The sequence below is a fragment of the Leucoraja erinacea genome, chromosome 1, assembly GCF_028641065.1.
Source record: "Leucoraja erinacea ecotype New England chromosome 1, Leri_hhj_1, whole genome shotgun sequence".
Taxonomy (NCBI): Eukaryota; Metazoa; Chordata; class Chondrichthyes; order Rajiformes; family Rajidae; genus Leucoraja; species Leucoraja erinaceus.
This window is the reverse complement of record NC_073377.1, coordinates 117060021-117075238: the sequence shown is the minus strand read 5'-3', so window position 1 is coordinate 117075238 and position 15218 is coordinate 117060021. Positions and strand designations below refer to the sequence as shown.

At 45.3% G+C, this 15218-nt stretch overlaps 1 protein-coding gene across 2 annotated transcripts in view; it reads left to right on the top strand.

The window, feature by feature from the left end:
- lef1 (lymphoid enhancer-binding factor 1) overlaps positions 1–14496 on the top strand; it is a 178735-nt gene extending 164239 nt beyond the window's left edge. For both annotated transcript variants that reach the window (XM_055641928.1, XM_055641938.1), the window contains exon 10: positions 14276–14496. In XM_055641928.1, the coding sequence (XP_055497903.1) occupies positions 14276–14472 (197 nt within the window). In that variant the 3' untranslated portion in view covers positions 14473–14496. The remainder of the gene's footprint in view (positions 1–14275) is intronic.
- The last annotated feature ends 722 nt before the right edge of the window (positions 14497–15218 follow it).

Below are 15218 nucleotides of genomic sequence, written 5' to 3'. Positions count from 1 at the left end.
CTACATTGTAAGTGCAGGGATTTTGGCCTGAACATGATGGCCCATTGTCCTGGTGGTGTGTCAAGATCGGCCTGGCCAAGTGTAGATGTGGTGTCTGCCACCGCTGCTCCACTATTGCAGACCGCATCCGGCACACGGGCTCGCCCTCGTGGAGCAGTGCACGGTCCAGCCAAGCCCCAGACAGATGCAGGGCCTCCAATGGCCCACTCCACCATCAAGGTAGGGCACTGCTTCCCGCAGCCGTTCTGCTTACCACCCCTCCTTCCCACTCACTCCACTCCAGGCGGGCCAGCCAGGCCTGCCGTCAGGTATCGCCGCGGCACGACAGGGGTGACCTTCTGCCATGAAGAGATGATCAGCCTGGCTCCTCTAGGAAGTAAATTGAAGTAGGTACTATAACAACATTTAAAAAGACACTTCGCCAGGTACGTGGATAGGAAAGGTTTAGAGGGATATGGGCCAAATGTGGGTAAATAGGACAAGTGTGGATTTAGTTTAGTTTAAAGATACAGTACGAAAACGCCTACGAGTCCACGCCGACCAGCGATCTGCACACACTAACACAACCTACACTCACTAGGGACAATTTACAATTTTCCAAACCAATTAACCCGCAAACCTGTACGTCTTTGGAATATGAGAGGAAACCAGACTCCCCGGAGAAAAGCCACATAGGTCACGGGGAGAACGTACAATGAAAGATGTGGCATTTAAGTCAGTAAAGGCAAGCTGGGCCAAAAGGTCTGTTTCCTGCTGTATGACTGACTCTACGACAAACAACAACATTCTGTTGGCTTTCCTAATTATTTGCAGGTTTTGACTGACCCTTCCTGTGGCATCTTCTACTAAATCTCCTCATCTCTCCACTTTCCTTATGTTGACCACATGGGTCCCCAATCGGAACACTCAGCTCTAAGGCTCAACAACTTTTTCTTCATTCATAAAAAACTCTTGCAAAATCGTTTGGGGTGTTTTCCAACAATATGAATCTAGGTTTCAGTCATGGAAATAAAAACCGAGCAACAAATACTGAGAGGAACGTTCCATGTCAATGGTTTTTCAAAAGTTTGGGGGAGGTTGGAGGTTAGAGGTTGACCGGTTTGAAGTTGCGGAGAAATGTAGGAGGGGAGGAAAGTGTGTTGTGTGTGTTTGTGTGTATGTGTGTGCATCTGCATGTGTGTACATGTGTATGTGTGTCTGCATGTGTGTACATGTGTGTACGTCTCTGCGTGTGTGTGTATGAGTGTGTCTCTGCATGTGCAGTGTGTGTGTTTCTGCATCTGTGAGTGTGTGTCTGCATGTATGTGCATCTGTGTGCATGTCTGCATGTGTGTGTGTCTGCATATGTGTGTGTGTGTTTGCATGTGTGTGTACGTCTGGATGTGTCAGCATGTGTGTGTCTGCATGAGTCCGCGTGTGTGCATGGGTGTGTGTGCGTGTGCGTGTGCGTGTGCGTGTGTGTGTGCGCGTGCATCAGTATAAATCTGTAATAAAAAACAAAAAAATGCTTGAGACAAGCAATAGGTATGGCCGCCCGCATCTGTGTGAAAAATAAGAGCCAACCCTTCAGGTTGAAGTGGGAAGTGCAGCAATTGTAAATGGAAATATAAAGATGACGGGATTGTGGCAAACAATGAAATAAAATCTAACTGAAACATACCCATGCCATTGAGTGGTGTACTCTCCCATCTAACATGACCACTCCATTGAGCCATTACCTCGCCACTTATTCCTGGTAACTCCACTCAAGTATGGCGTCTCTGCCAATTTTTTTTAACATGGATAAACTAAAGGGTTGCATTTAATTTATAAACTTTGTCACCATGTGCCACTAGGGTCTGCTCCTCAGGAAGTTCAACTGATTTGGAAATTGCACCCAGTCTGAGGGTGTTGTTCTTGTTCAAGAACCTATCACTGCTGTCCACGTATGGTTGCACCACAGCTTCATGAATTAATTAACACAATGGAAGAAATAGTTTCAAAGGAATTTCCTGTCCATCTCAGGAAATGACTAGAGGGGCCTTAAATAAATAAGATTTATTGTTGACACACAGCCGACTGCTGCTGCTGGAATCTGGAGCAACGAGCAACTGCTCGGGGAGCTCAATGGATCGAGTAGCATCGGTGCAGGGCAAGGACAGTTGAGATAGTTGGGCTGGCATGGCGGCGCAGCGGTAGAGTTGCTGCTCTACAGCACCAGAGACCCGGGTTCGATCCTGACCAGTGATCACCCAGTACACTAACACTATCTTACACACCAGGGACAATTTACAATTCATAGAAGCATGTCTTGTGTGGGAGGGGAACCGGAGCACCTTGAGAAAACCCACGAGGTCACTGGGAGAACGTACAGACTCCATACAGGTAACACCCGTAGTCAGGATCGAACCCGGGTCTATGGCGCTGTAAGGCAGCAACTCTACTACTTGCGCCACCATGCCACCCAATCTCCACCAAACTTATTTAAGAAGGAACTGCAGATGCTGGAAAATTGAAGGGAGACAAAAATGCTGGAGAAACTCAGCAGGTGAGGCAGCATCTAAGGAGCGAAGGAAATAGGCAACGATTCGGGTCGAAATCTTGGTCTGAAGAAAAAATGTTGCCTATTTCCTTTGCTCCATAGATGCTGCCTCACCCGTTGAGTTTCTCCAGCATTTTTGTCTACCCCCCACCAAACTTACATTGAATTTTCTTTGCTGTCCTATATTGTTCTTCACCACTGTGTCTACTCTCTTCCTTGATTGTTCCATGCGACTTGGTTTCATTTTCATGCCTTGATCAATAGATGGTTTTGGCATGAAGAGTTTCTGTTGTTTATGGACATTTGTGTAGGAGTTGGACAGTCATGGTCAGAGCTGCTACAATATAGAGTGACACTGGTCGATTTCACTGAAATCATGTGCACTTTAGAAAATCTTCATCAATCAGGGTATTGAGTCTAGAAATTTAGGTCATTTTGTAGCTGTGCAAGATGTTGGTATGGCCACGATTGGAGTGCTGTGCATAGTTCTGCTCGCCCTGCTATAAGCAGGGTCTGATATGTGAAACATTAAGAGTTGGCAGGTGTGATTTTCGAAAAAGCACCCTTTCAAAAATGAATTAGCTCAAGGCAGGTCAAAAGAAGAACTTCCTTATATCCTATATGTTTTATGGCGAAGGATGCACAAGTTTAAAGTATTCTTCAGACAATTCATCACTTTTCAAATGTATGGAAACATGGGAGACAACTTGCACACAACACTGCCCTGCACATTGTGTTGGCTTGCACTAGAGTTGGCTTTGGTGATGGGTTAAATGAAGGCTAGAAGAATGAGGAGATAGCTCTTACATTTCTTTGACGAATACCACATAAACTCCTATCAAAAGTCAAGAGTGTTTAATTGTCATATGCACTGGTAACAGAACAATGAAATTAGAGTCATGGAGTCATACAGCACGGAACAGGCCCTTCGGCCCAACCTACCCACGCTGACCAAGGTGCCCCATTTAAGTTAGACCCACTTGCCCACATTAGGCCCATATTCCTCGCAACATTTCATATCCATGTACCTGTCCAAAGGACTTTCAAATTTGTATAGTACCTGCCTCAACTACGTCTTCTGGCAGCTTGTTCTATATCCCCACCACCCCCTGAGTGAAGAAGTTGCCCCTCAGGTTCCTATCAAATTTAAGAATAAGGGGTAAGCCATTTAGAACGGAGACGAGGAAACACTTTTTTTCATAGAGAGTTGTAAGTGTGTGGAATTCTCTGCCTCAGAGGGCGGTGGAGGCAAGTTCTCTGGATGCTTTCAAGAGAGCTGGATAGGGCTCTTAAAGATAACTGAGTCGGGGGATATGGAGAAAAGACAGGAACGGGTACTGATTGGGGATGATCAGCCATGATTGCATTGAAAGGTGGTGCTGGCTTGAAGGGCCGAATGGCCTACTCCTGCACTATTGTCTATTGTCAAATCTTTCTCCTCTCATCTTAAACTTATTTTCTTTGGTTCTTGATTCCCCTACTCTAGGTAAAATACTCTGTCAATTTGTCATCTATTCTTCTCATCATTTTATACTCCTCTACAATACCCCTCATCCGCCTGCGCTCCAAGGAATAAAAGTCCTAGCCTGCCCAACCATTCCCTAAAGCACGGTCCTCAAGTCCTGGCAACATAGAATAGAATAGAATAGAATAGAATAGAGAATAGAATAGAATAGAATAGGGACCGTGTTAGGAACCTGGAACAGCAACTCGATGACCTCTGTCTGCTCAGGGAGAGCGAGGAGGTCATAGAAAGGAGTTACAGGGAGGTGGTCACTCCAAGACCACGGGAGGCAGAAAACTGGGTCACAGTTAGGAAGGGCAACGGGCAGAGGCAGTGACTGGTGAGTACCCCGGTGGCTGTACACCTTGAAAATAAGTACTCATGTTTGAGTAAGGGTGGGGGAGACAGCCTACCTGGGGGCAGCGACAGCGGCCGGGCCTCTGGCACAAAGACCAGTCCTGTTGCTCAGAAGGGTAAGGAAATGAAGAGGAGGGCAATTGTAATAGGGGACTCTATAGTAAGGGGGTCGGATAGGCGATTCTGTGGACGCAGTCAGGAGACCCGGATGGTAGTTTGCCTCCCTGCTGCCAGGGTCAGGGATGTGTCTGAACTTGTCCAAGAAATCCTGTAATGGGAGGGAGAGGAGCCTGAAGTTGTGGTACATATAGGTACCAACGACATAGGTAAAAAAAGAGAAGAGGTCCTGAAAGAAGAATTTAGGGAGTTAGGTAGTGAGTTAAGGAGAAGGACCGCAAAGGTAACAATCTCAGGATTACTGTCCGTGCCACGTGACAGTGAGAGTAGGAATGGAGCGAGGTGGAGGGTAAATGCGTGGCTGAGGGACTGGTGCAGTGGGTATGGATTCAAGTTTCTGGATCATTGGGACCTCTTTTGGGGAAGGTGCGACCTGTACAGAAAGGGCGGGTTGCACTTGAACTTGAGGGGGACCAATATCCTGGCGGGGAGATTTGCAAAGGCTACTGGGGAGACTTTAAACTAGTATGGTTGGGGGGAGGGACTCAAATAGGGAAAGCTAGCAGTCAGTGTGTGAGGCAGGAGGCAGAGAAGGGTGGCACTCTGACCCAAAATGTAGGGGAGAAAGAAGAAAAAGACATTAAACAGAGAATAAGAGAGGGTGGGTTTCTTAAATGTGTATATTTTAATGCTAGGAGCATTGTAAGAAAGGTGGATGAACTTTGAGCCTGGATTGACACCTGGAAGTATGATGTTATGGCGATCAGTGAAACATGGTTGCAGGAGGGCTGTGATTGGAAACTAAATATTCCAGGATTTCGTTGCTTCAGGTGTGATAGAATTGGAGAGGCAAGAGCTGGAGGTGTTGCATTGCTTATCAGGGAAGATATTACAGCAGTGCTTTGGCAGGATAGATTAGAGGGCTCGTCTAGGGAGGCTATTTGGGTGGAACTGAGAAATGGGAAAGGGGTAGCAACACTTATAGGGGTGTATTATAGACCGCCAAATGGGGAGTGAGAATTGGAAGAGCAAATATGTAAGGAGATTGCAGATATTAGTAGTAAGCACAGGGTAGTGATTGTGGGAGATTTCAATTTTCCACACATAGACTGGGAAACACATTCTGTAAATGGGCTGGATGGGTTGGAGTTTGTAAAATGTGTGCAGGATAGTTTTTTGCAGCAATACATAGAAGTACCTACTAGAGAAGGGGTGGTGCTGGACTTCCTGTTAGGAAATGAGACGGGTCAGGTGGCAGAGGTATGCGTTGGGGAACAGTTCGGGACCAGTGATCACAATACCATTAGTTTCAATATAATTATGGAGAGGGTCAGAACTGGGCCTAGGGTTGAGATTTTTGATTGGAGAAAGGCTAACTTTGAGGAGATGTGAAAGGATTTAAAAGGAGTAAATTGGGACAGTTTGTTTTATGGGAAAGATGTGGAAGAGAAATGGAGTACATTTAAAGGTGAAATTTTAAGAGTACAGAATCTTTATGTCCCTGTTCGGTTGAAAGGAAATAGTGAATATTGGACAGAGCCACGGTTTTCAAGGGAAATTGGATACTTGGTTCGGAAAAAGAGAGAGATCTATAATAATTATAGGCAGCATGGAGTAAATGAGGTGCCTGAGCAGTATAAAGAATGTAAAAAGAATCTTAAGAAAGAAATTAGAAAAGCTAAAAGAAGATATGAGGTTGCTTTGGCAAGTAAGGTGAAAGTAAATCCAAAGGGTTTCTACAGCTATATTAATAGCAAAAGGATAACGAGGGATAAAATTGGTTCATTAGAGAGTCAGAGTGGACAGCTATCTGCAGAGCCAAAAGAGATGGGGGAGATATTGAACAAATGATTTTCTTCGGTATTCACCAAGGAGAAGGATATTGAATTATGTGAGGTAAGGGAAACAAGTAGAGTAGCTATGGAAACTATGAGATTCAAAGAAGAGGAAGTACTGACACTTTTGAGAAATATAAAAGTGGACAAGTCTCCAGGTCCGGACAGGATATTCCCTAGGACATTGAGGGAAGTTAGTGTAGAAATAGCAGGGGCTATGACAGAAATATTTCAAATGTCATTAGAAGCGGGAATAGTACCGGAGGATTGGCGTACTGCGCATGTTGTTCCATTGTTTAAAAAGGGATCTAAGAGTAAACCTAGCAATTATAGACCTGTTAGTTTGTCGTCAGTGGTGGGCAAATTAATGGAAAGGATACTTAGAGATAATATATATAAGCATCTGGATAAACAGGGTCGGATTAGGAACAGTCAACATGGATTTGTGCCTGGAAGGTCATGTTTGACTAATCTTCTTGAATTTTATGAAGTGGTTACTCAGGAAATTGATGAGGGTAAAGCAGTGGATGTTGTATATATGGACTTCAGTAAGGCCTTTGACAAGGTTCCTCATGGAAGGTTGGTTAAGAAGGTTCAATGGTTGAGTATTAATGGTGGAGTAGCAAGGTGGATTCAACAGTGGCTGAATGGGAGATGCCAGAGAGTAATGGTGGATGGTTGTTTGTCAGGTTGGAGGCCAGTGACTAGTGGGGTGCTACAGAGATCTGTGTTGGGTCCTTTGTTGTTTGTCATGTACATCAATGATCTGGATGATGGTGTGGTAAATTGGATTAGTAAGTATGCAGATGATACTAAGATAGTTGGGGTTGTGGATAATGAAGTAGATTTTCAAAGTCTCCAGAGAGATTTATGCCAGTTGGAAGAGTGGGCTGAAAGATGGCAGATGGAGTTTAATGCTGATTAGTGTGAGGTGCTACATCTTGGCAGGACAAATCAAAATAGGACGTACATGGTAAATGGTAGGGAATTGAAGAATGCAGGAGAACTGCGGGATCTGGGAATAACTGTGCACAGTTCCCTGAAAGTAGAATCTCATGTAGATAGGGTGGTAAAGAAAGCTTTTGGTGTGCTGGCCTTTTTAAATCAGAGCATTGAGTATAGAAGTTGGGATGTAATGTTAAAATTGTACAAGGCATTGGTGAGGCCAATTCTGGAGTATGGTGTACAATTTTGGTCGCCTAATTATAGGAAGGATGTCAACAAAATAGAGAGAGTACAGAGGAGATTTACTAGAATGTTGCCTGGGTTTCAGCAACTAAGTTACAGAGAAAGGTTGAACAAGTTAGGGCTTTATTCTTTGGAGCGCAGAAGGTTAAGGGGGGACTTGATAGAGGTCTTTAAAATGATGAGAGGGATAGACAGAGTTGACGTGAATAAGCTTTTCCCACTGAGAGTAGGGAAGATTCAAACAAGGGGACATGATTTGAGAATTAAGGGACTGATGTTTAGGGGTAACATGAGGGGGAACTTCTTTACTCAGAGAGTGGTGGCTGTGTGGAATGAGCTTCCAGTGAAGGTGGTGGAGGCAGGTTCGTTTTTATCATTTAAAAATAAATTGGATAGTTATATGGACGGGAAAGGAAAAGAGGGTTATGGTCTGAGCTCAGGTATATGGGACTAGGGGAGAATACGTGTTCGGCACGGACTAGAAGGGTCGAGATGGCCTGTTTCCGTGCTGTAATGGTTATATGGTTATATGGTAATAGAATAGAATTGAATAGAAATTAATAGAATAGACTATTTTAGTATCGCATGTGATAAGTCACAGTGAAATGTTTTGCTTGCATGCCTTGCCAAGGTATACAAATTGTTGCCCATAAAGGACACTTACACAGTTACAGATTCTACCCACCGCCCCTTCGCCTGTTCCCCCTTTGTTCTTCCCCCTCCCTCATGGCCGTTCCCCCATGCCGGGTTCTTCTTTGTCCCTTTGTCCCTTCTCTCGGCAGTGGCGTCCGCACTTCCACGTGTCCGTCCTCGTCTGTCGGCCGGCACCATCATCGACCGCTGCACCGACCACTCCACTAACACTGCCGGGTCCTCACTGGATGCCTCCGTGGCACCGACCCTGACCCCAGCTGCAGGCTCCGTCGACCCATGAGGCTCCGGCCTCGGCTTTCCAGCGGCAGCCACGATGACTCTGGAAGGCCTCTGCCGCTCGCTATGCTTCCGGGAGGCTTCCTTGTACAAAGGCTTTACATCCTCGTAAATCATCTCTGCACCCTTTCCAGCTTAGAATTCTTAATGCATGGCCTGTAACATAATACGCACAGATAATATATAATGGACAAAATTCAATAATCAATAACCCTATTACTTGTGCACACAATGATAAAACCTCAGGCTGTGCAAGGCAGGTCTGGAATGAATGTTGGTGTGTCTGGAGTGGTAGTTGAACCAGTAACCTTCCGACATCTGGGGTGAGGGAGGGCTACATCTGAGCCACAGCTGCCACCGCTGGGCTAAAGCTTTGGAACAGAAAGGCATTCATGGTGGTTTTGCAAGCTACAGCCTGCTGCTGATGCCAATATCTGGGGGGAAAACTGAGATCGCAAAGGACAAATATGGCATCCCATTGAAATGCATTGATTTGCATGTGTGTTGTTTGTGCCTCGGTGGTATGGATCATTTTTAATACATTCAACAAAAATAACACATCATAGCTTAATTGAGTTGTCTCTAACTGAACCATTCCTAGGCTCTGGTTTTGTGATCCAGTGAACTAAATTTAAATAGCAGCTTTGCCATGCGTTTTCTTTTGCACCTGGAACAGATTAATTAACATAATTCATTTACATCCACTTATTGTGTTCAGTTTAGTTTTAGCTTAATTTAGAGATACAGGGTGGAAACAGGGCCTTTGGCCCACCGAGTCCACGCTGACCAGCGGTCACCCGCACACCAACATTACCCTACACACACTAGGGACAATTTACAATTTACCAAGCCAATTAACCTACAAACCTGCACGTCTTTGGATCGTGGGAGGTAACCGGAGCACCCGGAGAAAACCCACGCGGTCACAGGGAGAACTCCATACTGACAGCACCAGCGGTCAGGATCAAACCCGGATCCCTGGCGCTGTAAGGCAGCAATTCTACCGCTGCGCCATCCTGCCACCCTAAGATGACCTTGTTTCTAAAATAGAATTTAAAAAAAATATATATACTAATATTGTAAATGACAATAAAAAAAATAGCACTTCATCACTTGCATTATAAATAACTAAACAATGAATTTAAAAATATTTTAAGCAGGCAGTATGATTAACTTTGTCAAATGACATTACATTTTAAAAGTCAATATACAAATGCAATGCAAATTATTTTATGTGTATTGCACCGTAATTGATACATGGGTAGGAAAGGTTTCGAAGGATATGGGCCAAACACAAACAAATGGGACTAGCTTAGATGGGACAGCATGGTGGTCATGGCCGAGTTGGGTCAATAGGCCTGTTTCTGTGCTGTACGACTCTATGCCTCTAACTCAGAAGATAACTAGATTTAGTAAAACTCCAATAATCTGGCACACTTGGGACTTTAATGGTGCCAGACTTGCAGATATCGGATGTTAACCCTGAAATAGGGAGAGTTCACTTCCTTATAAATGCAACACATTAATGCAATAAATGCCCCAAGTAACCCATTGAGTTTAAAGCTGTAAGCCAGTATCTTTACTGCTGTGCCACTGTGCTGCCCTCTCCGATTGTATTTTGCATTAATGTCTTGTTTTTTTTTTAAATGTCTTCTTTCTTTTTACTGTCTTAAACTTGCAAATTATACGTGTGATTTTTTATGTATAAAAATATATGTTATGTGTATTGTCTGAGTCTAGGTGCCTGTGATGCTGGTTTAGTTATAGTTTAGTTTAGTTTAGAGATACAGCGTGGAAACAGGCCCTTTGGCCCACCGGGTCCGCGCCGACCAGCGATCCCCGCACATTGACACTATCCGACACCAACTAGTCAAGTCAAGTCAAGTTTATTCGTCACATACACATACGAGATTTGCAGTGAAATGAAAAGTGGCAAAGCTCGCGGACTTTTGTGCAAAAAAGACAAACAAACAAACAACCAAACAAACTATAAACACAATCACATGTTCTTTTACATATTAAATGTTGTGGGCGGAAGGAAAAACATTCAGTAAAGTTAGTCCCTGGTGAGATAGGAGTTTACAGTCCTAATGGCCTCTGGAAAGAAGCTCCTTCTCAACCTCTCCGTTCTCACCGTATGGCAACAGAGGTGTTCGCCTGACCGTAGCAGCTGGAACAGTCCGTTGCAGGGGTGGAAGGGATCTCCCATGATTTTATTGACTCTGGAGTTGCACCTCCTGATGTATAGTTCCTGCAGGGGGGCGAGTGAAGTTCCCATAGTGCGTTTGGCCGAACGTACTACTCTCTGCAGAGCCTTCTTGTCCTTGGCAGAACAATTCCCAAACCAGATGTTAATATTTCTGGACAAGATGTTTTCCACCGCCGCTGAGTAGAAGCACTGGAGGATCCTCGGAGACACTCTGAATTTCCTCAATTGCCTGAGGTGGTAAAGGCGCTGCCTTGCCTTACTCACGAGTGCTGCTGCGTGTGATGTCCATGTCATATCCTCGGAGATGTGGACTCCCAGATATTTGAAACAGCTCACCCTATCCACAGTATCCCCATTTATACTCAATGGTGTGTACGTCCTCGGATGATGTGCCCTCCTAAAGTCCACGATCAGCTCCTTAGTTTTTTTGATGTTCAAGAGGAGGCTGGTGTCCTGGCACCAGAGCTAGATCAGCCACCTCCTCCCGGTAGGCCTTCTCATCGTTGTCTGAGATCAGGCCCACCACCACAGTGTCATCAGCAAACTTAATTATTGAGTTGGTGTTGAACCTAGCCACACAGTCATGTGTGTACAGGGAGTACAATAGGGGGCTGAGGACACAATCCTGTGCTCAGGGTGAGGGACTTCGATGTATTTCCTCCCATCTTGACTACCTGGGGCCTGGCGGTGAGAAAGTCCAGGGCCCAGGCACACAGGGGGGTGTTGAGCCCTAATTCCAGTAGCTAGGGTCAATTTTTACATTTACCAAGCCAATTAACCTACAAACCTGTACGTCTTTGGAGTGTGAGAGGAAACTGAAGATCTCGGAGAAAACCCTCCGGGAGAACATACAAACTCCGTACAGACTGCACCCATAGTCGGGATCAAGAACTCTACTGCACCCGGGATCTCTCCGGCGCTCCATTCGCTGTAAGGCAGCAACTCTACCGCTGCGCCGCCATGTCTGTGCAAGGTTGTTGCTGTACCTCACCATACTTGTACACATGACAATAAACTCAACTTGACTTGAAGGCCAGGATTGAACCTGCCTCTCTGGTGCTGTGAGGCAGCAGCTCTAGATGCCCACATCTTCCAGTCCCGCCTCAAGACCCATCTCTTCACCTCTGCCTAACCTTAGCCCCACGTCCCCCTCCCTTTTCATATGTGCATTAATTGCCTCATATTGTGTTTTGTATTGAATTCTGTCTTTACTTTGTGTACTAGTCATGTCTCTACTATTTATTTCATTCCCCTTACATGTTTTTCCTCTACCTGCTAAATTTTTGTAAGGTGTCCTTGAGACTCTTGAAAAGCGCCCATAAATAAAATGTATTATTATTATTATTATCTGATATTGGTGTGTAGAAAGGAACTGCAGATGCCGGTTAATTCCGAAGATAGACACAATGTGAACTGGAGTAACACAGCGGATCAGGCAACATCTCTGAATGAAAAGGATGGGTAATGTTTCAGGTCGGAACCCTTCTTCAGACACATTGAAGACTTTACAGTCGGAAGAAGGGTCTCAACCCAAAATGTCACCAATTCCGTTTCTCTCTAGAGATGTTGCCTGATCCGCTGAGTTGCTCCTGCATTTTGTGTCTACATTTGGGTATTGGTTATGGGATAATTTGCGTCCAGCTCATAGTACAAACAGGTTCTTTGTTTATCACCACATCCACAATACAGCACCTCCCCAGTGGAGTGCACGGCCCATACTGAAATGGAGTGCACTCATTAACAGGGTTCTGATTGATTTCTTAGCCCAGTATGTGAAGACCAGTCACTATCATTCCCACCTCCTTACAGCCGTCAGAATCTTCCAGGCTGAAGAAGGGTCCCGCCCTGAAACATTGTCTGTCCATTCCCTCCACAGATGCTGCCTGACCCGCTGAGTTACTCCTGTGCTTTATGTCCTTCTTATGCAAGAGGTAATCAGGAGAATGTAGCAAAGCTAATAAATAGATGATCACAGGAAGTGGAAGAGGTTTAAGTGACCTTTCCCGCTGTCTAATTTTTACACCATGGCAAGGATCCATGAAGTTATTAACAAAGATTAATCTACTATTTAACTCTGTATTATCTGCTTATCTCTTAATTAGCAAAAGCAGCACTGTGAGAAATGTCCTTGGTGGTTCTCAGCCATTTTACAGGATGGCGTAGACGGATTTATTCCATTGAGTTGCTAAGATGCCTCCTGTTTGTTCTGGAATGGGGGATAATATTCAGACATCTTCTTACTGCTTGCTGTTCTTACCCATGTGTGAGGGTGTCGTTCAGGTGAACACCTGCAAAGGACTAGTCGATAATTTGATATCTGCTTTGCACGGTTAATTTAGTTTAGAGACACATCGTGGAAACAGGCCATTCGGCCCACCAGTCCACACTAACCATCGATCGCCCGTTCACGCTAGTCCCATGTTATTCCACTTTCTCATGCACACAAGGAGCAATTTACAGAGACCAATTAACTTACAAACCCCCGCACGTCTTTGGGGTGAGGGTGGAAACCCAAAGTACCCAGAAGAAACGCATGCGGTCACAAGGGGAACGTGCAAACTCCACACAGACAAACACCTGAGGTTAGGATCAAACCAGGGTCCCTGGTGCTGTGATGCAGCGGCTCTACCAGCTGTGCCACAGTGCTGCATTGTGATAGCTGAGCGTAACTAGCTGAGTTACCATCTGTTTAATACTTATTTGGCGACTGAAAGAAAAGCGCTGGAACGTGGTAACCAATATTTCATCACTTATGCGGTAGTCATTAAAGCTAAGTTTTGTGCAGATGAGTGGCCTTCAAATCACCCACCGTCTTACTGGGGTGAAGGAGGAACGAAGGGAGGTTGGTGCCTGAGGGACCTAGTCTCGTCACGGCTACTTCTACAGAGGAAGATCAAATGGACAAACCAGAGGAAGAAGACTGGAAGCAGAGAGGCCATATCCATCTACTCGTCAGTAGTTTGGTTTAGTTTAGGTTTACAGCGCGGAAATAGGCCCGAGTCTGCACCAATCAATGATCCCTGAAAACTAAAGGGCCTGTCCCATTTGGCGATTTTTTCGGAGACAGCCGGCATCATATCAGTGTTGCCAAAAGATTTTGAACATTTCAAAATCCAGCGGCGACAAAATAAATGTTGCGACACTTGAAAAAACACCGCGCATCATACGTCATCACGCCACGTCACCGACGCATCACGCCGCAAATTTTACAGTGACCTGATATCTCAGTCAATGATGCCGGCAGTCTCCGAAAAAATTGCCAAATGGGACAGGCCCTTAACACTATCCTACACACTAGGGACAATTTACAAATTTACAGAAGCCAATTAACCCACAAACCTGTTCTTCATTGGAGTGTGGGAGGAAACCGGAGCACTGGGTGAATACCCATGCAGTCACAGGGAGAACGTGCAAACTCCATACAGACAGCACCCAGTGTTAGGATCAAACCCGGGTCTCTGGCACTGTAAGACAGCAACTCTACCGCTGTGCCACCATGCCAGTAATTGTGGAGACATTCCGTTTTTTTTCCTCTGGGGTGTAACAGTTTGTGCTTTCTATCATGGATTACTCTTGCCTAGCGGTGTATTCATTCTTGTATTTCCTTCTCACAGGCCACTCGCCCAAGCTCCTCCTCCTACAACCTGGCGAGCAGGATGGGTTAGGCCACAGGCTCCTCCGAGACTGTCAGCAGCGGTGCTCCATCATCAGCCAGCAGAAAGCACAGGTCAAGTGGGCCGAGCCGGACGATGGCAGCTATTTCCCTCCACCGGACATGGAACGCCTCACGTCCAAGTGGTGCTCCATCTAGCAGCCCACCTGAAAACTGGCACACTCAGAAACAAAACAAAACAAAAAGCAAAACTAAACACTCACCCGACCGAGGCAGGGAGTTCAGAGCGGCGGACTCGGAACTTGGGACCTTGCGGTCGGGACTTAAGCACTCAATGACTTGGTGCAAACTGGGCTGTTGGCAGAGACTGTCGTTTGAACCTGAACGTACTGCTGGAAGAAAACCAACTGGGTCCCGGTCACGTCTTTTTTTTTACTTTCCAATTTACAAGCTCTTACCAAGGGAGCTTTCTTGCCAGTGTGAGGCTGCGCTTAGCATTGCTTACTGTTCTCAGCCTGAAGTGAAACCAACACCCTTTATGTGTTTACACACATACACGCACACACACACACAACACACACACGCACATACACACACACACACATATACACACACACATACACACACATGCACATACACACGCGCATGTACACACACACACACATATGCACGCACGCACACACGGTCATGGGGCACAGAGGGAGCCTCACTGCATGTGCGCTGCAGTGAGGAATTGAGGGAATTTTTTTTCTTGTGTAAAGATTTTTTTTTATATATAAATTTGCAAACTGACCCTCCGAGCTCACCCTCAACTCCCTTCTATGGTATACATGCACTGTCATTGCTTTAAATATTTGGGAAAAAAATGTTATTGGAAATGGGGTTGGAGGGAATTAAGGCAAATATATTGTATAGGTTCCGATGATCTTGTTAAGAAGAAAGGA